Source organism: Populus euphratica, unplaced genomic scaffold (genome assembly GCF_000495115.2).
Source record: "Populus euphratica unplaced genomic scaffold, PopEup_1.0 scaffold20.1, whole genome shotgun sequence".
Lineage (NCBI taxonomy): Eukaryota > Viridiplantae > Streptophyta > Magnoliopsida > Malpighiales > Salicaceae > Populus > Populus euphratica.
In genome coordinates, this window is record NW_011499854.1 from 2,978,434 (window position 1) to 3,001,828 (window position 23,395).

Sequence of the window (23,395 nt, forward strand, 5' to 3'; positions counted from 1 at the left end):
TTAGGATAACCTATCAAAACATAATCTCTCTCCAAATCATGAACTTATTGTTGGTTGATATTAGTATTGTACTCGCTTATTGTTTATATTTAATAATTGATGAGTTATAAGTCATCTGAGTATACATTATTAAGTGTGCTTTAATGCTTTTTAGTGTAAGCAAAAGCCTCAAAGTATTATATATAAATGTTGTGTGTAATGTTGTAAGGCAGAACTTTAGAAGTATATACCTCAAAGGAAAAGCCTTTTCAATAAAGAATTTATTGTTCTAATTCTTTGTTCTACAAACTTTTTCTCTATTTACATTTTGAATTAGAAGCTTTTGTTATTATTTGAAAAGACATGACACTTTAGTAAGTAGTTATTAAGTACCTATAAGGTTGGTCGTATTAAGCACTCTATTCGAGCATATATTTGTAACCCAGTTCTTAACATGAAAATAAAAATAAAAATAAAGCAAATCTATATATAATTTTTTTTATATAAATTAATTAATAATTACTCTTTTTATTTTTTACCAATCATTTAACTCAATATGATATTCAACAACATCACTCAATATGATATTCAACAATATCGATGCTATTTTTAACCTAAGACTAGACACCAGACAATCATTTCTTTTCTTGCGGATATAATAGTATTTATGAATGTTATAATTGTTATTTTATAAAAATATATTTTATATATAAATATATTAATATAATATTTTTTTATTTTTTTAAAATTAATTTTGATATAAATATATTAAAAGAATTCAAAAATATTAAAAATAATTTTAGATAAAAAATTCAATTTTTAAAATATTATTTAAAACATAATTCCAAACAACCAAATCAAAATTCTATTGCTTTCAAGTTTCCAATAGATATATATCTTTCAGACCTAAAAATTAGTACCAGCCAACATATAATTTCACAAGTAAATCTCCAAACCTTCAAAACTTCGCTAGATTTTATTCAACTTTTCAGTATTATGAGTTTATTTTTGTGTTTTAAGTTATTTTTATTTAAAAATATTAAATTAATTTTTAAAAATATTTTTTTTCTTAATTTTCATGTTCTTAAATAAAATAATCTTAGAAAGTATTATTTTAATATATTTTTAGTCAAAACATTTCTAACAAAAATATTATATATCCCATTGATATATATAGTGTGGGTAGTGTTTTGTAACGGGGTATAAAATATTCATAGAGTTTGAGATCTAATTTCTTTCTAAAAATATTTAAATGTGTGATTATAATTATTTTTTAAAATGTTTTTTATTTAAAAAATATAAAAATATTTTTTTAAAAAATTATTTTTATAATTAATACATTAAAAAAATAAAAAAAATATTAATTCAAAAAAATAAAAAAATTTAACTTTTTTTAAATACAAAAAAAACCCTCAATTAATCCAACTTTTTAAATTTTGTTGGAGTTTGGTTTTTTTAAAGGTAATATATATAATTTTTTTAAAAATTATTTATATGTTAAAATATCAAAATTATCTGAAAATATTAAAATAATATTAATTTAAAGTAAAAAAATAAAAAATTTAAATTATTTTAAAAATATTTTTAAATATAAAAACAAACATTGTGGAGTATAGGTGATTATTTTCGGTTTTATTTTTATAAAAAAAATAATTAAATATTTATTTAAATCAAAACTGATTTAAATTAATCAGTTTTAATTATTTTAAAATAAAAATTGATTTAAATTGATCAGCTTGAGTTTTTTAGTTCTATTTAGGTTTTTCTAATTTTACTTGAGTTTTTTGTTTTAAGTTTATAAAATTAAAACCGTTTGTAATTTTAATTAATTTAATTTTTATTTTTTTTTAGTTTAATCAATTTTTTGATTTTTTCGTTGCTGCGGAGAGAAATGAAAACTGCTTCGACAGACCCCAGTCATCTCTCTCTCTCTCACACTTTCTCAGCAAGCAAAAGCAACGAGGAGGGATGGAGACAGCGAAAACGAAAAAGAAAGCAGCAGCTCTCTCGCTTCAAGAATTCATCTCCATTACGTCTCCTTTGCTCGATTTAGAGAAGGTTTCTTTCTTCCGTTATCTTATTCTTCTTCTTCTTCTTCTCTCCAGTCTCCATTATTATCTACTGCTATCCTATAAAAATAAATTTATCGTTTTCAATTAAATCAAAAGTGAATAAATTTAATTATTTATTTATATAGGAATCAGAGATATCAGCATCTATTGGTTCAGGCGCGTTAAGAAATTTAGATTCTGCTCAGAAGAAAGGTTCTACGATTCTCAATTTGAAGTGCGTTGATGCTCAGGTAAATTACTAAATACTTTGTTATTGTTTAATTTTAATTTTATTCAAATTTAAACTCAAAATCTTTTAATTATATAATAGACAGGTTTGATGGGGAAGACGCTACTGGAGTTCCAATCTAATAAAGGAGATGTTTTACCTGCTCATAAGGTGAGCATTTTATTTTTTAATAATAGTTGGCTGTAAATTTGATTATATATTGCGGCATTTTTGTTTGTAATATATTTTTTTGGGTGTAGTTTGGCACACATGATGTGGTTGTCTTGAAACCGAACAAAGCTGATTTAGGATCCCCTGCTCTTGGTCAAGGTGTTGTTTATCGGTTAAAGGTAATAACCAGGGATTTGAAATAGAGGTTCGGGTGATTACAGTGTTTGTTTTGGCAATAAATTATAGTTTGGTTGATTGGTGGCAGATATTTTTGTTTTGGATATTGAACAGGACTCGTCTATTACTGTTGCTTTTGATGATGTACCGGATGAGGGTTTAAATAGTCCGCTACGATTGGAGAAAGTTGCAAATGAGGTACTTTGTTTTAAATTTTCTGAAGATTTCTTGTTACAGGCTTTGCGTGACAACTTAGTGTGCAAGCTTACTGTTTCTTGGTTGCAGCATAGAGGATTTTATTTCATTCATTTGATTCTGTGAGTAGGTCAGTCCTGGATTATGTGAACCATATAGTAGGTGAAATTTGTGTTGTATTTTATCTGCCCCCTGTAAGCCTTTTCAGTCTTGTGGTTGTAAAAACACGCTTTTTGTATGCTTTTTTAAAAGAAATCAAATGATGTTTTTGTGGTGCTTTTGTGATTACCACGGTGAAAGCAGCTGCAAAAAAGCTTCTAACCAAAGCATACCAAAGAGTGCTTTTGAAAAAGCAAATATAATAAACAGGCTTTATACCTAATGGCTTGTAAATACAAGTTATGTGGTCTGATAAATGAATGATAGAAAATGCAATCAGCTTGTGGTCTATGTAGGGATTAATTTTAGTTATCCTGAGGACTGCACTTTTTTGAATTATGATAGTTGGCCGAGATTGCTGTAGGTTTGGATTTCTTATGCAGGTGACATATCGGAGGATGAAGGATGCCTTGATTCAGTTGAGCAAAGGTGTGCATAGAGGCCCTGCTGCTGACTTAATTCCTGTTTTATTTGGAGAAAGACAACCAACAATGTCAAAAAAGGATGTTACATTCACCCCAATTAACTCCCACCTTGATCACTCTCAGGTGTGCAAGTGCATTCTTATAGTTCTCTCTACTCCCTATATGATGGCTCCTCAGTTCTTTATCTCATTCCTCATTTTAAGATAACTCAAGGTTGCCACTAATATTAAATCTGATGGGAATGAAACATGCTGGCATTAGTAACCATCTGCACTCTCCCTGATAAGATCTAGCTTTTTATTATTCTGTGTCAACGTTATGTGAGGATCTCTGTGCATGTGTGTATGGCTTCGCATGTGTGGATTAATCTTACTGTATATGAGGAAGCAATGGTATTTTGAGTTTTTTCCTTTTTTATGAGCAAACTCTCAAGCAGTTTACATCATTTCTGAATTATACTCTCGTGTTAGAAAAGTTAAACCAGGTGCTTTTTGGTTTCGAATCTTGCATGTTACTGGTTGTATTTCATGCTATTCAACAAGCTAAAAAAAATGCTCTGCTTGTTTTCTTTTTTTTTGTCTTTTCTCTCTTTTTTTTTTCTTGGGAGTGTCAAGAAAGATGCCATTTCAAAGGCACTGTCATCAAAGAATGTATTTTTGCTACATGGACCTCCTGGAACTGGAAAAACCACAACTGTGGTGGAAATTATCTTGCAAGAAGTGAAAAAAGGATCAAAGATTCTTGCATGTGCTGCTTCAAACATTGCTGTCGACAACATTGTTGAGCGGCTTGTTCCTCACAGGTATGTTGATTCGCTAATGTATGGGTTAGTAAATTAAAATTTGGAATCTAACCTAGCATTAACATGATTATAGAGATTTCTTTTGCAATCTAACCTAGTAGTGGTCCTTACTCAAGTTACGATTATGAATTTAAGATCTAATTTGGAACCCCTCAAGTAAAGGTTTTTTGAGCAAATAGGAACTAAAATCTTTGAACTGCTGTTTTTTTTCCCCCCTCTCACAGTCAAGCAAGTTAGATTAATGCTAAGTAGTTCTTCTGTGCTGATTGTTCAGTAGTGTCATCATGGGTAAGTATTACAAAAATTTCTCATTCTCATTTTCCGTTCCCTTATCAGAGTAAAGTTAGTGAGATTGGGGCATCCTGCACGCTTGCTACCTCAAGTACTGGACAGTGCACTCGATGCACAGGTATACTAAGATATTTGATATTTGGAAATAAAAAAATAAGAAAAACTGAATTTGAGGTTCTTATCTCCATGATCATCTACTTGAGATGCATGTGCTCTTTCATTCAGGTTGTTCACTTATTGAATTCATATTTGTACATTACAAAATGCTGGGTTTTGGGATTGTCTCTAGGATTCTTGTGGTAGCTTATGGGGATAGCTATCTTTATTTTTGTTTGCTTTCTTCAAGGAACTGAACTTAATGTTCGCACTTATTTCTTGCTTAATCAGTTGTCATTTATCAACATCTATGCAGTTAGCATTTTTTATTGCATATGAATGTAATACCTTTTTGCCATTTATCAATACACAAACCTGCCTCCATGTTTTCTATTTGTGGATATGATAATGAGGAAGGAAGTTCCTTTATTTACCCCAATTTCTTCCAAAGTGGATAGAGCACTCTTGATGCACAATGATTTTTTTAACATACTACTTCCTTACATTTGAGTTATCATGTTTTTCTTATCCCTGTCAGGTTCTACGGGGGGACAACAGTGCTCTTGCAAATGACATTCGGAAGGAAATGAAGGTAGAGATTCAGATCATAACTTGCTCTTCCAAATATATCTTTATTTGCTATTTCAGGAAATAGATGGTTTGTTTCCTGTGTTTATACAATTAATCCTTCCCACAGGACGCAAGTCATTATAATTTGCAGAAACAAATTTTGATTTTAAAGCAGAAAGGTAGTCTGCATTCGTTTTGTTGTGATAGTTTTTTGAGGCCTTGCATGTTAGATGACAAGAGTCATGGCAGCTTTGAAGCCAAGGTATTTAGACTAGAAAAGGGGATGAATAATTGAAGTATTCATTCATCAAGTTAAATGTAGAGGGTTTTCCCGGTGAAGAGTGAAAAAGTTGAAGGCTATTTAAAGTGATCTCTTTAAGAGTTGAACTCAACCAATCCAACTAAGCCTAGTCACAAACTATTTGAAAAAACTGGTTTTTTCCTGTTTTGTTTAATAAGAATGACACAACTTTGTTTTTTCTTATGAAAATAATTTCGAATGTGGACACAATTTACTCCTATTTCAATAGAATATAATACTCTCACCCACGAAGCTGAATTATTTTAGCTCTAATGCCTTGCACATAAAACCTGTAGTTTAATGTATTTAATTAGATGTGAAGAAAATACTTCTACTGCAAGGTTGTATTTGAGCTAGAACTTTTATAGCGTTGCATTAAAATATCATAGATGTTGAATGGGAATAGATGTGATTCTTGCTAGTGCATAATCCTTCGATGCAAATGGGAAGGCTACAGATGTCCTCAGCAACCTTGTGTAGATGCATCCTAATTCACACACACACACACACACACACATATATATACAAGAGTAGTACTAGGCAAGGAACTTTTTTCCTTTTTTTTTTAAAAAAGAAAAAAACCAAAAACAAAGAAAGGAATGTAATCCTTTGCTGCAGTCTAAAGTAGTGGTTGGCAGTAGCTATAACTTTCTGAAGGATTGTGTAATAATACAAAACTAAAATATCAAGAATTACTACCAGAAAGGAAAAGGGAAAAAAAAGCCCTTAAAAATAAGTATGGTAACCTCCCTCCCTTTGTTCAAGTGTAAGCTTTTTTTGTGCTTCCATAATTTAGTGAAGTGCCTCATATTCCCCTAATATATCTCCTCTGCATTTATTCAGGCATTAAATGGAAAATTGTTGAAAACCAAAGATAAAAGCACAAGAAGAGACATACAGAAGGAACTCAGGACTCTTTCAAAAGAAGAACGTAAAAGGCAGCAGTTGGCTGTGATAGATGTAATTAAAAATGCAGATGTGGTGTTGACAACTTTGACTGGTGCATTTTCTCACAAGCTGAATACTACCTCATTTGATTTGGTGATTATTGATGAAGCTGCTCAGGCACTTGAGATAACTTGCTGGCTTGCTTTACTGAAGGTACAATATTACTACAATTATCTGCACATCATAAGCTCAAAAACTTGTATTTGCACTTTCAGTGAAACCTGGCCATGCAGGAATTGAACATTTGCTAAACATGCACACACACTTTCACCAAGTTTCCTATGGCCGCCCAAGTCCCATTAGTTGAGTAGAGCCCTTGTATAGAAAATACCCCGCCCCGGCCACCCCCCACACACGCACATGCACACACACGTGTCCTACACAAAAGGGCATGGAAATTGCCTTTAGACTTCCATTATTCAGAGTCAAATAGGTCTTTAAGTCTTCAAGATCTTGATGGGGCTGGTTATCTCCCACCATGGCAATTCGTTATTATCTTTACATGGTTTGTAAAGAATACAAGGTTTTCAAAGGCATGATATAAAATGGGGTGAAATCTTTAGAACAGAAGTCAATGGACATGATCAAATTATATCCTAGTCCAATCTAACATTTAAAGCTGGCTGGTATTAACATTATAACCACCACTAAATGACATGTGATCATTTCTTCAGGGTTCAAGGTGTATACTTGCAGGAGACCATCTTCAGCTTCCTCCAACCATCCAAAGTGTTGAAGCTGAGAAGAAAGGGTTGGGAAGAACCCTCTTTGAACGCCTCACGGATCTGTATGGAGATGAAGTCACTTCTATGCTCACTGTCCAGTACCGCATGCATGAACTAATTATGAACTGGTCATCTAAAGAGCTTTACAACAGTAAGGTGCTCAGATCATCATTAGGTTTTGGCTGCATGATAAAATTATTAGTAAATATACCAAAATTGTTGTGATTGTATAACAGTGCTCATCATCTTTTTTTGGGTCTATGATGTTTATTATAGATCAAAGCCCATCCGAGTGTTGGTGCACATATGCTTTTTGATCTTGAGGGTGTCAAGAGATCCTCTTCTACAGAACCAACCCTTCTTCTTGTAGACATAGCTGGGTACGCAGTATATTTTTGCAATATGTTAAATATTCTTTGTTTTCTTAGTGGTGGTCAGTGCACGTGAAATTGCCTGTATCTTTAAAATGCTTTAAAAAAAATAGAACTTACTCCTTTTAATTGAAATATTAGAAGATTTATTTATTTCTGAGTGAAAATAAATTTCAAATCAAATCAGAGCTGGAAACAGTTGAAGTATCAGGAGAAGTGAATTAGATTGGATTTGTTCCCAGATGACATAGCTGTGTATGTAGTATATTGTTGCAAAATGCTAAATAGTCTTTGTTTTTCTGAGAGGTGGTCAGTGCACATGAAATTGCCTGTATCTTTAAAATGCTTTAAGAAAAAAGAACTTACTCCTTTTAAATGAAATATTAAAAGATTTATTTATTTCTGAGTGAAAATAAATTTCAAATCAAATCAGAGCTGGAAACAGTTGGAGTATCAGGAGAAGTGAATAGATTGGATTTTATTCCCAGATGATATCAGGAGGCCTTCTATGCTGGGAATCTTTTTTTCCCTTTTCCTCTTCCTCTTCCTTTTCCTTTAAATTAGATTATAATTGGTTCACACTTAACACTTCTCTGATCCAGGTGTGATATGGAGGAAAAGAAGGATGAAGAAGATAGCACAATGAATGAGGGAGAAGCTGAAGTTGCAGTGGCCCATGCAAAGAGACTTGTTCAGAGCGGAGTCCAGGCTTCTGACATTGGAATAATTACTCCTTATTCAGCACAGGTATAGAAGTGTATATCTTTTGAGCACTTCTTTTTGTTATGTGCTTCTAGATAAATAGCTCCTAGGCTAGCGACAATCTGTTCCATGCACATTCTCTCAATCCCTGGGATAGTTTGGCCTTATATATGCTGCCACTGGTACTGCAGGTTGTCTTGCTCAAGATATTGAAAAACAATGATGATAAGCTAAAGGATTTGGAAATCTCAACAGTGGATGGTTTCCAGGGTCGAGAGAAGGAAGCCATCATTATTTCAATGGTTCGATCAAACTCAAAGAAAGAGGTATTTTAAGCCTCTTCAGTCCGCCTTTTTGTTTCCTTTTAGATTTAGATTATGAAGATCAGTTATAAAGATTATATAGCATCTTTAGCTATTGAAACTTGGAAACTTTTCCAAAACATTTCAGGTGGGGTTTTTGAGTGACCACAGGCGAATGAATGTGGCTGTGACACGGGCAAGAAGACAGTGTTGTCTTGTATGTGACACAGAGACAGTGAGTGGTAATGGGTTCTTAAAGCGATTAATTGATCATTTTGAGGAGCACGGGGAGTATCTAAGTGCATCAGAGTACCTCAATGAATGATCAAAGATAGCTAGGGAAGAGGGTATTTTTAAACTGTTGGAGATTATCAAATGGCTTGCTAGAAGACATTACTTGGAAGTATTTTTACTATTTGTATTTGGATCAAAGTAATCTGATAGTTGATCAGAGCATATTTTGCTTCTTTTAATTCATCTAATTATCTGGAAAAGATTATACTTTGTATTTTTTACTATAATTTTGAAATAGATAAAAAAATCTCTTGTCCAGATATTCTTTTGCACTGTAGGTGACAGGTTTTCTGATAAATTAAACTACACACAGGAAAAGTTTTATCATCATATGAAGTGATGGGCATGGAATTGTAATAAATGTAGGCGTGTAGTTGGGGTTTGAACTGTCTCGTTAAATCAAGAGAAAAGGAAAGCATGAAAGAATGGCTTCTCACAACAGTCATGATCAATGAGGAATTATCTAAAACCTCGCAAGAGAATTTTTGTGAAGGACTGCATTCGCATATAATTTTATATGGGATGTGCTGCCTGAGAAGCATTTATATCTTCTTTTTTTCTCTCTTGTGGCTTATTGTTTAGTTCTTTGTTCTAGCAGACCTTCACAGTTCAACTGTTGGTTAGCAAGTAGCAGCCTGATCCTTACGTCCAGGTAAAATCCTGACTACTAAGCTCATTTGGTTTTTTCTCTTGCCTCACAAGTTAGACATATTTTTAGGTTTGATCCTGCATGTGAGCACAGAGAATGAGAGGGCTTGTTAATCAATTTATTATAATAAACTGTGAAGGTCTGCTAAAGCATAGAACCGCGAATGTGGAAAATCTGCCTCAAGATTATTTTGTCTATCAATGATCTTGTAACATGCTTCCCTGTGAATTCCCCATGTTGTAAAGCCAGCAAAATTACAGAAGCACTAATAAACCTGGCGCAGCCAAAATCAGCTGAACAAAACATTTGATGAGAGTTCACATCAGCCACGGGTCAAAAAGAAACCTGGTGAAATGCTACTATCATTGCAACAGTGAACTTCCCTCTACCCAACTCTTGCTACTATAACTTATACAGCAAGCATCCTCCTCCTCCTCTCCCTCGCTCTCTCTGTGGTAAGGTCAAATGCTTTCTATTCTGATCTATGCTGCCAATGGAAATGACTAACTACTATCACAGAGCAATTCAACGGCAGTAGATCTAGAGCAACTACAGTATGGCCTAATCAAGTGAAAACAAACATCCTAGTTCCAAACAAGTAGGCAGCAAAGTTAGCTTTCATTCTTCCTAAATCATTTTATCCTCCTAGAAGTTCCAAATGGAAGTTGGGAAAGCCAGCTCTTTTTGGATGTCATAAACTGGGAAACTATTAGATTCCTCCCCATGATGATCAGCAATCCCATGCATTTCAATTAGTGAATCCCAATCGAAACTCTTTTCTGCTAAGACTGTAAGTTCGTTTTGATCTTTTTGTGAAGATTCTGGATCCATGAAATGTTCATCGACATCATTGTTATCTGGCTGATTCTTTTCCTTCAGTATGCCCAGCTGCTGAAGGAACTCGTTTAAATCAATCTGTGGTTTCTCGTCACGATTTGTTAGCGGCATCTTCTCTGATGATATCTCCTCATCTTTCTCTGCTGCAGAAACATTTGCAACATGGTTTTCATCACCTACAATAACTTCAGTTCTGGATTCAGAGGAAGAAGAGCTAGAAGCAACAGAGGATTGATTGATGGGCCTGTTGTTCTTGAGTTCTTGGAGTCGCTGATGGATGACATGAACACTAGGCTGTGCATGAATATTAAGCAACCCACAAGAAGGAAACGTTGAGATGAAGTTATTGGAAGGAATCCATTTGAACTTCTGTGATTTGTTGGGAGGACTAGAGTTTGACTGAAGGTGGGGTAGATTAAGATAAGCACTTGGTCCATACAATCTCCTTGCAGCCTCATCGTAGGCCATGGCAGCTTCTTCCGCCGTAGCAAAAGAACCCAACCATAGTCTTGCTCTCTTCTTGGGTTCCCTTATTTCTGCCACCCATTTGCCCCATGTTCTTTGACGGACCCCTCGGTAGTCACACATGGCGTTTTGAGGACCACCTTTGCCTCTTGTTGGACCTTTCTTCCACGGCTTCAATGGATATTTTCCGCAATTCTCCATTAGAGTTTTTAGGGTGTGAAAGTAAGCTCAGTGGGGGGGTTTTGACTGAGAGTAGGGACTTGGGGAGTGCAAAAAAACGGGTAGAAAGGCGCGGGATATGTAGTGTGAGAGAAGAGCTTTGGTTTAAAAGTTGTCACGCTGAGGAAGAGGTCTTGCTCATGTGACCGTTTGTGAGTGTTAGATAATTTCAAAACTTGGACTTTTTTTAAATTATTTCGATGGTGGCGTTTTCTATTTTAAAAAACCTTTTAATGACAACACGTCACATCTTGTATGGATGGAAGGAAAATGAGATTACCATACTCGAGTTAATGGTGCAGGAAGGAACCAAGTTAGCGAAGCTGTACGAGCTGGAATAAGTTGACAAAAGCAAAAAAGTTAAAATGGATACCTAGACTTTCCTGCCCAAAATGTTGGACAACGCTACATAACCAAATTCCCTCTTATAATCACAGGGTGGTTGAACTTTAAAAGTCAGGAGGAAAGTAAATGCTGCTGGAGCTTGTCCTTCACATTATACCGACTCGTGAAAATAAATTACAAGCCCGTTGATTTAAAAAAAAATTGGAATTGCTTGTAAGTAAACTAGTTGTAAGAAGTAATTGGTTACTTTTCTATTTCCTTGTGTAGTCTCGATAATTAACACTATAACGTCAGAGACGAAAAATTATTGCAGTAGTCGAGTTTACCATCAGCACATAGATCCCACTTCACTTGTTCACATTGAAAGATTTTTTTTATGAGTAGTATCTCCGATTTGTCTTATCACTGAAAAAAAATACATTTAAGATTACCAAACCTAATATGTGTGTGTGTCGAGGACAAATGATACCAAATGCTGTTGAACTTGGCACTCAGCCGTCTGCGCAAACAGAAGAAACTTAGCAAGAGTGAATGATAAGATTGCGTTGTGGTGGTGACTGGAATTGCGTCATGAACAGCTTGACTGCCTTTGGAGTGATGACGCATCCAATAAAATCTTCATTTGCTTTGGATTCTACATTAGTGTTTCTACAAGAATTGGATTTTTACTTGAAGCAAGCCCACCTCAACATTTTTCATTTTCACGTGCCCTATTTCACATGTTGTCCTGCCTTGACGACCTGATTCCCGAGACTCTCACCTTTGTCCCATGTCAAAACCTCTCTTGTCTTTTGGGTCAAGTACTAGTTAAGTAACTGTCGCTACCAATGCTCTGCAAAGTATCAAAACATGTCACGTGTAAGGTAGATTGTGCTCTTCGACTTGCCCTATTCCTGTCACGAGTGGATTTTATCATTCTTCACTCATGGTTCTAATGCTTGCACGACAGTTACCATGACTTAACTAATGACCAAGCAAATATGAAGGCATCTATAATGAAAATAGCTCACATGGCAAACAATGCAATGAGACCATTCATAATGCAGGTCATCTCAGATATTTCACCAGAACCTTGTTCACTGAAAAGAAACCTGTTTTAAGCGTCATGTGTTCAATTCTTGCAAATTGTCAAACAAGTTGATGATTTGATTGCATTAGCTCTTCATGAAAATGAGCTCTGGGCCCTTACAACAGAACAAGAAGACAGAAGTGATATCCCCACAAAAAAAAAAAAAAAAAACAAGGGGAGTAGAAGAAGAGAAAAAAAGAGAAGCGTTCCGGCCCTCGTTTCATGTAGGATCCCTGTTAAGTGATCCAACGAGATGATTAAAGTATGTCTTCTTGTGAAGACAGATTCGATTCCATTCATTAACAAACGCAAAATTTAACTGTAATGTCTAAAAAAAAAAAAAAAAAAAAAGACAAGGGGAGTAGAAGAAGAGAAAAAAAGAGAAGCGTTCCGGCCCTCGTTTCATGTAGGATCCCTGTTAAGTGATCCAACGAGATGATTAAAGTATGTCTTCTTGTGAAGACAGATTCGATTCCATTCATTAACAAACGCAAAATTTAACTGTAATGTCTTAAGATTGGATGCAATGTGTTCAGTGATAACAACACAGATCGTTCCACAATATTGATCACGTGTGCTCATGACCCAGCCAACAAGTTTCATGCTTCTCTCAGGTTTACCATTAACTATATACAGGAAAGAGCAAGGTGTAACGTAATGCACGCAAGTTTCTTTGATCATCAATACGAATCCTGCCGAAAAAGTGAGGCTGAGCAGACCCAAATATGAGAACACGTGTCCATATAAGCAAAGTGATGAGGCTAGCAAAGTTTTACTTGAATTTAGGGCTTGCTTTGCACATGTTCCTCCATTTATCCTTAAGGTCTATTGTTGTACGGCCACTCAAAAACACAGAACAACCATACTCCAAAATGTCCTTCCATGGAAATTTTCCGTCACTTGAAAATTTCTGCACTCCCTCCTGTAACAGTAAGAGAAAGAAATTAAAGTTTGACAGGCGTATACAATGAAGAGTTAAATGCCAAAACTATATTATTTGCGCTTGTAGAAAAAAGCATATATAATGCACAACCAAGAAAATCACTCTCCTTGCATACTTATAAATGCATTTTACCTAAAAGCATATCATTGAAATAATATTGGTGACAGAAGCAAATAAGCAAGAAACAAGTACCTTGAGCATCTCCTCCTCCTGAACTGTCCATGGAAACTTTTTCCGCCTCAACTGAGGCATTACAGGGTATGAACTGCAGATCAGAATAAACATCAAGGCCAATTACAATTGTCAACAGTGCGTAAAAGGTGAAAGGTGCTAAAAGGCACCAAGCTTGTAAAATGCCTGAGGCGCTAGGCACATGCCTATGCGCTCACCCGAATGAACCAAGACGATATGCTATCAATTAAAAAAAAATGTAATATTATATTATATTATATAAATCTAAAATATATATACCTTCCCAATTAAAATTAGATAATTATAAAATCAAAAGAAAATATAAAATATCATAACATAGTCATATAAAGTTATATTTTTCACCCTTAAAACAAAATATTATAGTTTCAAGTAATAAGTAGCCAAATAGATTAAAAATCAAAATTAAATATCAGTTAAAAAAAATGGACAAGAAGGTCAAAACATAAATCAGTTAGAAAAAGAAAAAGAAAAATCCAACAGAAAAAGAACTTCAAGAAGGCGCTCGCCTAGATGGTGCTTCATTGAAATCCAACGCCTGAGGCTAATAAAAGCACTGGGGCCTCGCCTGGAGCGCCTCTTGACAACACTGATTGTCACCGCAATCAAATGCCAATTAGCAAGGATGGGGTTGAACAAGGAAGCAAAGTGATTTGCACAGACACACACAACAAAACAATAATAGCAAAAGTTGACATAGCATGAAAAGATTGTTTGAAGGTAGTAAAAAATAGAAGTAGAAATTATTTTAGTTCTGGAAATGGCATTCAGAAGCACTATAACCACCCGCATAACACTTGGAATAACTGGAAACTTACTATTGTTTCTCTATGTTTCGAAATTGTATGAAGTAATTAGAAGATGATGACTTGTCATTTTCATCATCAGAGGTTTCCCCTCCGTCGATGTTGGTGGCACTAACAGCTTTCTGTCTTTGTCCATCTCTACTCTGGATTCCAGAGAAAACATCTTTTTCTTTACACGATTGATCAACATCACTGTCAATAGGATCAACACAAACTTCGTGTTGGTTTCTGTCAAGTCCAGTTCCAGATGGGTTCTCTCGAACCATCTCCTCCCCGACCTTTTCTCCATTATATATATGATTAGTCCTAACAGTTGAATCAGGGTGGCACAAAGAATTTGATGGTTTTAGTTGACCACTATGATCAGAGTTATCATTGTTTTCATTAACAAAGAATTTATTCGGGGTTCCTACAGATGGTGCAGTGTTTGATATTCTAGGTTCAGCACAGTTGATTTCATCCACTAAGCTATACAGGTGGAGTGCATCCCCAGATATATCTTGTGACATTTTGTTGGCATTGTGAGCAATCTCGTGCTGATTATGCTGGAATGCATTATCAGGATCAAGACTCTTCCCATGCCTATCCATACCAACACATTCATCATGACCATTCCCAACAGACCTGCTTTCTTCCAATCCACCTTGTGAAGTTCTTTTTTCCATGTGACAATCTTTGTTTTCAGAATCCCCAGTCACTCTTTGAATTGAATCCTCTACCATTTCCATGTGCTGTTGAGGAGTTGAAATGTGTTCCAAAGACTGGTAGCCACATATGGCATCTTGCTTGAACCTCTTGGCTTGTGGATGAAGATGGTCACCATCATCAACACAAATTTGGTCTTCAAGGTCTCCAGCCAGATTTTCATTAGCCGAACCACTTCTATCCCTCTTCAAGTGTAATGAGGTCCTGTTACATGAATCACCTTCCACTTCTATCCCTCTTAAAGGAATGGAATTTTCTTCAGGAGCATTAATTTGTCCATCAATCCTCCCTGCGGGTGCACCAAGGTCCCCATAATTTGCAGAGATTCTGTTACACCAATCATTTGCATCCACCAGTCCACTATATTCCTTCAATGAGGCATATGGATGAATACCCTCAAGGATTGCACCTTTCACCTGCTTTCCAATAACAAAAAAAAGGCAACCACAAACAGCTAATGAGGATAAACAATGTACATTTCTATTTTACAAGGAACTTAACAAAATAAAGAAATCCTTGATTACCTTTTCTAAAGCGCATTTAGGCATAGAAGCTCTTTTATGCATAATGAAAGGGCGAGTATCCCATTTCAATCGCTCCGGTCCAGCCCTTTTCAGATCTGATACCGATGTCTAACAAACAAGAAACCATGTCAAAACATCTCAAATATAGTCCACTTGAATAACAAGTTTTTATGCTATAATTGTTGCTTCATATCCAAATTGCTTACAGGTGAAAGCTGAAGTTGTAAACAGAATCACCTCTTGCAATATTGATTGAAGTACATCTTCACAACTCTCTGACAAATCAAATGTGACTTTGGCTTCTTTAGAAGGAAAATCATTCGTGCTTCCATTATTATGACAAAAAAAATCCTCTAAGCATCTCAAAGCAACCATTTCCCTCGTGTTTTTCCTCAAATCTTCAGGTATTTTCGGAGCCGCCTCAATCAAATCTAGAACAAATTGAACACAACATAACACGTCAAACACCCATCAAAAGAACCAATCAAAACAGCTCACCTACACCAAATTTCACTTCAAAGCATACAACTCGCGTTTCTTACGCGAGAACATAAAGGAAAAAAAATGGATAAATTCGAGAATGCTGTACACATACCTTGTAAAATCGAGGCCTCTATTTCAGGAAAACTTGCCAGATACTCAATTACCCAATGCCACGCAAGTGTCGTAGCCGAGATAGAAGGGTCAGCCATCCAAGCTTGCTTTTTCAACATTCAACAACAACAAAAGTCATAGTGATTAAACAATAATTTCACATAATATAAATAAACTCACCATACACTAGGGTTTCAGCTAATTTAAAGAATGCGAACCCTACCGTGTGAGGGTGTACAGAGAGTAGAGCCAGAAACAAAAAACCGATAGGGAGGAGTAAAACCCTAATTTGATTGTTTGGTTTAAAAGATTGGAATAATTTTTTGTAACATCTAGTCTCGAGGGCTGATCCTGCTAGGGACTCAGGGTCTAATCCGGTTAAAATATATCATTTTGAATTGAAACTGACTCTGTCGCATCTCCCTTAGATTTTACTAGGTTAAAATAAGTAACAAGTTGAGTTATCAAGTCATCTAAATTTGACTTCGAAATGATTCTCTTTAGATTTGATTTTAAAAATAAATTTTAAAAATAAAAAAAATATTATTTTAATATATTTCTTAAAAAATATAAACATAAACATTATTTATTTATTTTCATTGATTGGCCTCTTGCCCAAATCAAGATCGCGCATAAACATATGTTATCCTCTGAGTTGCTGGATGGAATATCCATTCTTTTCTATCGGGTGGGAAATGAGGAAATCTTTCCAGGTATATCTTTTTTTTGTTGTTGATCTACCCTGTAAAATATCTCTCAGCTCCCTCTCTGTCTTGAGGAATTTTTAAACAGGACTAGGGTTGCGAATATTAGTATTAATGAAAATGTTCTAGCCCTTCAGTATATTCATTTGTCTTTCCATTTTTGACAGTATCGGTTTTCTTTACCATATTATATGAGTGGCATCTGATAATCTCCTTTGTTCATAGCCGAGAATCTCCTTTTTCCTTCAGATGAATGGGAGAATTTCTTGGAGCGGATTGGCAGGGCAGAGTCTACCGGGGATGCAGATCTTCAAGAAAATTCCAGTGATTCCTTGGAGCTTAGGATCTGGGCATCTTGTCGTGGACAGACTCTAGCTCGGACTGCTTAGATTTCTATTAATTTTGAATTCGGGAGCAGAGGGTGCACAAAGGTCATCTTGTATTTCTTAACACTTAGCTCGGACTGGTTAGAATTCTATCAAGAAATAAACTCACAAAGGTCATCTTGTATTTGCAGTGGCGGATGACTATTCTCAGACAAACTCTTCTACAGCACAAGGTTTTGGGTTGTCACGTGAAGCACGGGCACAAGCAGATTTGAAGTTCGCTTGTGTCATCTCCTCACCCGTGAGTCAAAGTTTTTAACTGCTGTATTTTACTTGACAATTTCAACAAAATGAAACTCTTTTATTTGCTTTTGTTTTTATTTTTTATTTTAGAATTTTTTTTATAGTTCATTTATTTGTTAAAAAGTAATTTTATGAAAAATAAATTACAGAAAAGTAAATTATTTTTTAATGTTTAGTAATGTTTAGTTATTTCAATAAAAATGAATTGGAAAATAACTTATTAATATTTTATTTTTTTCAAGTTTATTAAAATAATGAGAAATAAATCTTATAAATTAAAAAATTAAATGAGAATGAAATTAAAAAATATATTTTATAAATTATCTTAAATAAAATAAATAATAATTAAAATAATAGAAATCAAATTTAAAAAATAAAAGCTAAAAGATAAAGAAATTAAAATAATAATAATTAATATTTCATAAATTATTTCAAATAAAATAAAAAACAATCAAAATCAAATTTGATATATAAAAATTTTCAATAAAAAAATTATAAGAAAAAAACAAACAACAACTATAAAAAAAAAGATCAATATTAATATAAAAATTAAATTTTAAAAGATGAAATTAAAAAATAAAAATTCAAAATAAAATATATATAATAATTAAAAGTTTAAGGATCAAATTTAATATAATCAGTAATTAATATGATATTTTTAAATTTTTTATAACTAAACCTAATAAATATGATATTTTAAAATTTTTTATAACTAAACCAAATATTTTTTTAACTAAAAAATGTTTTTGTTGATCTGCTTTTTTTTAACTAAAAAATATTTTTGTTGATCTGCTTTTATAATGATAAACAAATATAAAAAAATCTAAAAAATAGTTTTTCAAAAATTATTTTTTAGAAAATAAGCATGGTATATGTTTATATAGCATTTTATATTGTGCTACACTTATATTTTTTAAAATATTTTTTATTTAGTTTTAAATTAATTATTTAATTTTTGTAATGTGTTAATATTAAAAATAAAAAATTATTTTAATTTTTTTTTTAAATATATTTAAAAACATTCTAAACAAAGTTAACCAACTTTTTTTTGGTAAAAATAAAATAAAATTATAATTCCATCTCCAGGTTTCCAATAAAATTATAATATATATATTTTGTTCTAAAAAGTGGCCGTGAGTGCCAACCACCAATCCCTGCGCACCTTATTAATCCAGAATCACATGGTTCTCTGAGTCTCACTCTCGTACCTCTCATTTATCATTTATTTCTATTATGCAAATTAATCATTTAATTAAAACCTAGTTTTGACAAACAAAAAAAAGTTCCAATGTATTTAAATTGTTAATGTTTGATAATGTGATTGAAAGTATTTTCAGTCCGACTCTAAACAAAAATATTTTTACAAACTAATTAAACAAGTAATATATATATACACATACACTTTAATTTTTCTAGCCACAAACATAGAAACTAGTATAAACAAGTAATGGTTGATGAATCATAAAACTACGACTAACAAAATCCAGACAAGCCTAAGTTAACATAGTAATAAATATGTTGGTGAAAAGCTGAGAAGAACATTTATGCATCTCGATCCCAGCCAATCACTGGCAAATGTAACTAATAAAATCTTAACTACCGACACCAAGTATGAACAGCCCAGCAAGCAACACACAGCTCGCAACCCTTTTTGGTTCGTTGCTTAAATCACTCACAAGGCAAGCCTAAAAGAGACCCAAATTGTAGCAAAATTAACAGATTATACTTTATATTTGAATCACGAGGAAGAAAAGGAGACCCAAATTATATAATCGCATATTACTTGCAGCAAAATACATTCACAGGTTCCAGAATTGATCAATGGGAAAACGAAAGAAAGTATTGACAGAAAAATATATAGCCTTGTTCAGTTTATTTTCCATCCACATCAGATCCTGTCATTTCCAGGATCAGACACAGAAACAACAAGAAAAAAGAAAAGGAAAGGAAAAACACTTAACAAAAGAAGAAGAGGAAGAAAGAACTCAAAAATGATGAGGTGAAACAAGCAAGTGGGAGCGGCTGAGTCTACCTGAACAAGTCAAAAATATTGCGAAAGATACTAGAAAACACAACACGAATCCTGGGATAAGCCCTGACAGTGTACAAGGATGTCTGGCGAAAGAAATCCTCCATGGTCTCCACGAAGAGGTTTAGAGATCGAATTGGCGGCACGTATAGAGTCAAAGGCATCGCCGAGAAGGCCACCGCGAAGAACAAATGTAGCATAGTTAGATTGATTGACTGGTTGCTTGTGTTAAGCTTTGTTTTTTGTGTTCAACACCCAAGCTATGGAGTCGTTGGCTTCGGGGGGGGGGGGGGGGGGTTTGGGTCCTAAACTTTATTTTATTTGTATTTTAATTTTTAGATGTTAAGGGATAAAAGAAAAAATCATTGAAAAAATAAAGAAAAGTGAGAGAAAACATCCAATTAGCCACATTCCAGTCATAAAAAAGATCAATCTTAATTTTAATAGATTCATTTTAAAGAAAAAAAATCAATCAAAGTGGCTTTTACCTTCCAACGTGATAGAAAAAAGTAGATCATGATTTGTAAATTTTGTTTAAATTTGGTTGATAATTTATTTTTGAAGCCACTAGATGGTTTTTTATACTTAAAAATGATTTATTTAGGTTTTTGGGATGTTTTTAAGATTTGTTTTTGGAGAAAGCATACCCAAAATAGAGAAATAGATTTTTTTTGTTTCAAAAACTTTGAACTTGATTTTACAGTTACTAAAGTTACTAAAGGTGATCAAAAAATAAATCTATAGATGACATGTCATCTACCTAAACAAATAATGTATTAAAATTGAACAGAAATGCTGTCTATTTTTATATATATATATATATATAAAAAGAAATAATCAAACATGCTTGGGCTTTCTTCATTTGAGCTAAGGGAAAAAATCTAAGACTCAAATTATTTATTTAATTGGTAATTTAAATAGTATCATTAAAAAAAATACAATAACAATAAATAAACAAACAAACAAGAAAATAACTACAAAAAAAAAGTTCAAAGAACTCGATATGAACCAAGATTATTAAACAACTTAATGATAAAGAAAAAATAAAAATAAATAAAAAAAACCCTAATTAAACTAAATTAACTCGCAAACTTTGTGACCATGGATATAAGTTTTGGATAATCTCATAGAAAAAATACATGAAAGAAAGTTTGAATACCAATTACTAATAAATCAAATGAGAACAAGATAACCCTATGGAGTAACTTAATTAGTCAAGTCTTGGGTTTGCTCTCCAATAGTCACATGTTCAAGTCCTCTCAGAGCCACTGGAAACTTGCATAGTCGTTAATTTCAAGAGTCGCAAGATTAGTCGAGATATATGCAAATTAGCCTGAACACTTAGGTTAATAAAAAAAATAAAAAAAAGATAACTTTATAAAAAAAAGAAAAAAGAAGAAAAAGTTCAATCTCTAGTAAATAAAATGTTAAAGAATGAAAAATAAAAAATATATAATTTAAAAAGGTAAACAAAACTTAATATGAGACTACCCTGATCAAGATGTAAAGTCTTTGACCCAGTTATGATAATAAAATGAACGTGTTTGAAAAAATATCAAAAAAATATCATAAAGCTAAATTATCAAACAAAGTTGTAATGCCACAAATGACAAAAAAAAAATTAAAAATAGTGAAAAAAATATATGTCAACTTAAGTTAATTTGCATATCTCATTACCATAACAATCATGAAATTCTTAAATCAAGTTTAATAAAAAAACTTAATTTTTTTAATTTGTTTTATATAGAATTATCTTGATTTTACTATCCAGGTTATGGGTTTGAAATGTTAATTTAGGTTGACTCAAATTATTTTTTATATTTTTTAATTAATTTTTTTAATTTCATCCTTGGACATTTGGTTAATTCAAAATTAAATTTCATTAATTATTTTGATTTTTTAAGAGGTTATTATAGTTTCATAACTTAAATCATGTATTTGATAGATTAACCCACTAAATCTATCCAACATGTTATTATCTTAATATTTTTTTTAAAAAAATATTTATCTAATATATTACAATTTAAATATTTTAAAAAATATTATATAATATAAATCATATTTTAAATTCATAATTATTATTATTATTATACTAGAAATCACTCAAGCAGCAATGTCTGGACGATATTTTTAACCTTGGAAAAATTATTTAATTCAACCCGTAACATATCACCGGCTAAGGATCCGATGCAAACTATAAGTTGGGACTTACGCGTGCCTTGTTCAAGAACAACAATAAAAAGAAACTTTAGGATCATGGATAAGCTTGGGTAAGACAAAAAAAAAATGCAATTACCTGAAGTGTATTTATAATTTAAAAAAAAAACTAAAATTAAAAGAAATTTAATATATGATTGTTTTATCTTTTAGCATTTTAGCTTAAAGGAAATTTAATATGCGATTGATCACAAAAGAATTCAGATTACCCCAATTATGTATCAAGTCAAAACGAGTGATGAAGACAGAGAAAAAAAATTCCCCTGAATATTACCCAATCTGAAATGATTTTTTCCCCCGAATTTATCCGAACAATGGAAGGCATGTCTAAAATTAAACAATATTTAGGTTCCTAAAAGCTGGTACGATAATACATGATTAGTTTAATAAAAAAAAATATTATTAATATTTATTTTAACATAAAAAGTTAATTAAAAAATACTAGCAGCCGTTTTTCCAAAGAAGCTAAGGAGGTTGCTAAAAGCTGGTATGATAATACATGAATAGTTTAGTAGAAAAAGAAATAGAATATTCATTTTCTTTGCTGCCCCATTCACTATTTGGTGAAAAATCGAGGCAACCAAAAGCTGAAACATAATAAATATATTCTTCGGCCTTGTATATGTTTGCTAACTTATGACTTGATTAATCCCACAATTGTATTTTACAGAAAAAGAATTCCTTCCTCATCGAATAAAAGGACAGGATACTTCAATGTCTTGTTGGTTAACGATAAGTTTTTCATTAAATACTAAACACAACATGACATTCAAGCTAGGAGACATTGTGATATTTAAGAGAATATTAATGCTGGCGCTCAGGCAAGTGATAAGAATATAAAGAAACACAAGTGGTAGCCGTGACAAGCAAGTTTTAGAAGTTATTGGTGGGGACTTTGCCGGCGAGGTATGGTTTTTGCACTGGAATCAACGGCTGCAGAGATGCGTGATTATGGCTCAAAAGTTGAGCCATGTTAATCAGGGGTCATGGTATTCCAAGATTTTCAAGAAAAATCGTCTTAGAATTTCAACGAGATCTCTGGCTCCAAACAGAGTTTTTTTGTTTTTAATCTTGAACAGATGTTCCATAAAGAGTTCCTAGTGGAGGATACAATATATCAATTGAGTTGATTGTTTATAGACGCTAATTTTCAAAAGATTATATTTATGATATCCATTTTTCTTGCCAGTATAAGCTTATTCCATTTGAAGTACGATTTTAAAAAAAGAATTCATGCTGGACATACATACATATATATATATATATATATATATAACCTTTACTGATCTGTAATCAAGCTTGAACCCATCAAACATCTCTCATTAGGAGGACTACAAGAATAAAAAAACACACTGTTGAAAGGAAAAGGATACAAGGTGTTGTAAAAGATGACCATTTACGAATTATAAAAAAATATCTCGTTTTAGAGAATAAATCTGTCTTTTCTTTGCCATGATGGCTATATTTTTTAATTAATTACTGCAAAACACTAAATCCTCCGTATTTAGTGCCAAAGAAGGACCCTTCTAGTAAAAAAGATCTTTGTAATTATTCTTTATATTATAATTTTATGCTTTTTTCCTGAGTTTAAAAGAAGATTCAAACTCGAAATCTATACATTAATATCAAGTGAATTGTATAATTCATTTGCTCTAAGACAGA

General features: G+C 32.8%; 3 protein-coding genes and 1 long non-coding RNA gene across 8 annotated transcripts; 2 read left to right on the forward strand and 2 right to left on the reverse strand.

The window, feature by feature from the left end:
- The first annotated feature begins 1,868 nt into the window (after positions 1 to 1,868).
- On the forward strand, positions 1,869 to 9,048 carry LOC105122740 (DNA-binding protein). Its single transcript, XM_011022025.1, has 15 exons — positions 1,869 to 2,037; positions 2,177 to 2,281; positions 2,362 to 2,430; positions 2,520 to 2,609; positions 2,722 to 2,805; positions 3,345 to 3,509; positions 4,001 to 4,188; positions 4,525 to 4,597; positions 5,114 to 5,167; positions 6,290 to 6,547; positions 7,069 to 7,275; positions 7,396 to 7,499; positions 8,093 to 8,237; positions 8,384 to 8,518; positions 8,643 to 9,048. The coding sequence occupies exons 1-15, from the start codon at positions 1,948 to 1,950 to the stop codon at positions 8,817 to 8,819; spliced, it is 1,944 nt and encodes a 647-aa protein (XP_011020327.1). The 5' UTR covers positions 1,869 to 1,947; the 3' UTR covers positions 8,820 to 9,048.
- A 398-nt stretch (positions 9,049 to 9,446) lies between these two features.
- LOC105122741 (Integrase-type DNA-binding superfamily protein) lies at positions 9,447 to 11,403 on the reverse strand. Its single transcript, XM_011022026.1, has one exon. The coding sequence runs from the start codon at positions 10,938 to 10,940 to the stop codon at positions 10,083 to 10,085; it is 858 nt and encodes a 285-aa protein (XP_011020328.1). The 5' UTR covers positions 10,941 to 11,403; the 3' UTR covers positions 9,447 to 10,082.
- A 330-nt stretch (positions 11,404 to 11,733) lies between these two features.
- LOC105122743 (uncharacterized) lies at positions 11,734 to 16,467 on the reverse strand. Of its 5 annotated transcripts, XM_011022027.1 has the most exons (9): positions 16,378 to 16,467; positions 16,156 to 16,258; positions 15,798 to 15,991; positions 15,561 to 15,668; positions 14,344 to 15,452; positions 13,508 to 13,580; positions 13,149 to 13,294; positions 12,881 to 13,064; positions 12,591 to 12,698 (listed from the first exon to the last, which is right to left on the reverse strand). In XM_011022027.1, the coding sequence occupies exons 2-8, from the start codon at positions 16,250 to 16,252 to the stop codon at positions 12,995 to 12,997; spliced, it is 1,797 nt and encodes a 598-aa protein (XP_011020329.1). In that variant the 5' UTR covers positions 16,253 to 16,258; positions 16,378 to 16,467; the 3' UTR covers positions 12,591 to 12,698; positions 12,881 to 12,994. The 5 variants fall into 5 exon arrangements, with proteins under 5 accessions (XP_011020332.1, XP_011020329.1, XP_011020330.1 ...); XM_011022030.1 differs by lacking the exons at positions 12,591 to 12,698; positions 12,881 to 13,064 and adding an exon at positions 11,734 to 12,135; XM_011022028.1 differs by lacking the exon at positions 12,591 to 12,698 and having other exon boundaries at positions 12,834 to 13,064; positions 16,156 to 16,257.
- Positions 16,468 to 16,764: 297 nt separating this feature from the next.
- On the forward strand, positions 16,765 to 17,516 carry LOC105122742 (uncharacterized). Its single transcript, XR_841741.1, has 3 exons — positions 16,765 to 16,867; positions 17,084 to 17,289; positions 17,376 to 17,516. It is a non-coding gene; the product is annotated as an uncharacterized LOC105122742 (long non-coding RNA).
- The last annotated feature ends 5,879 nt before the right edge of the window (positions 17,517 to 23,395 follow it).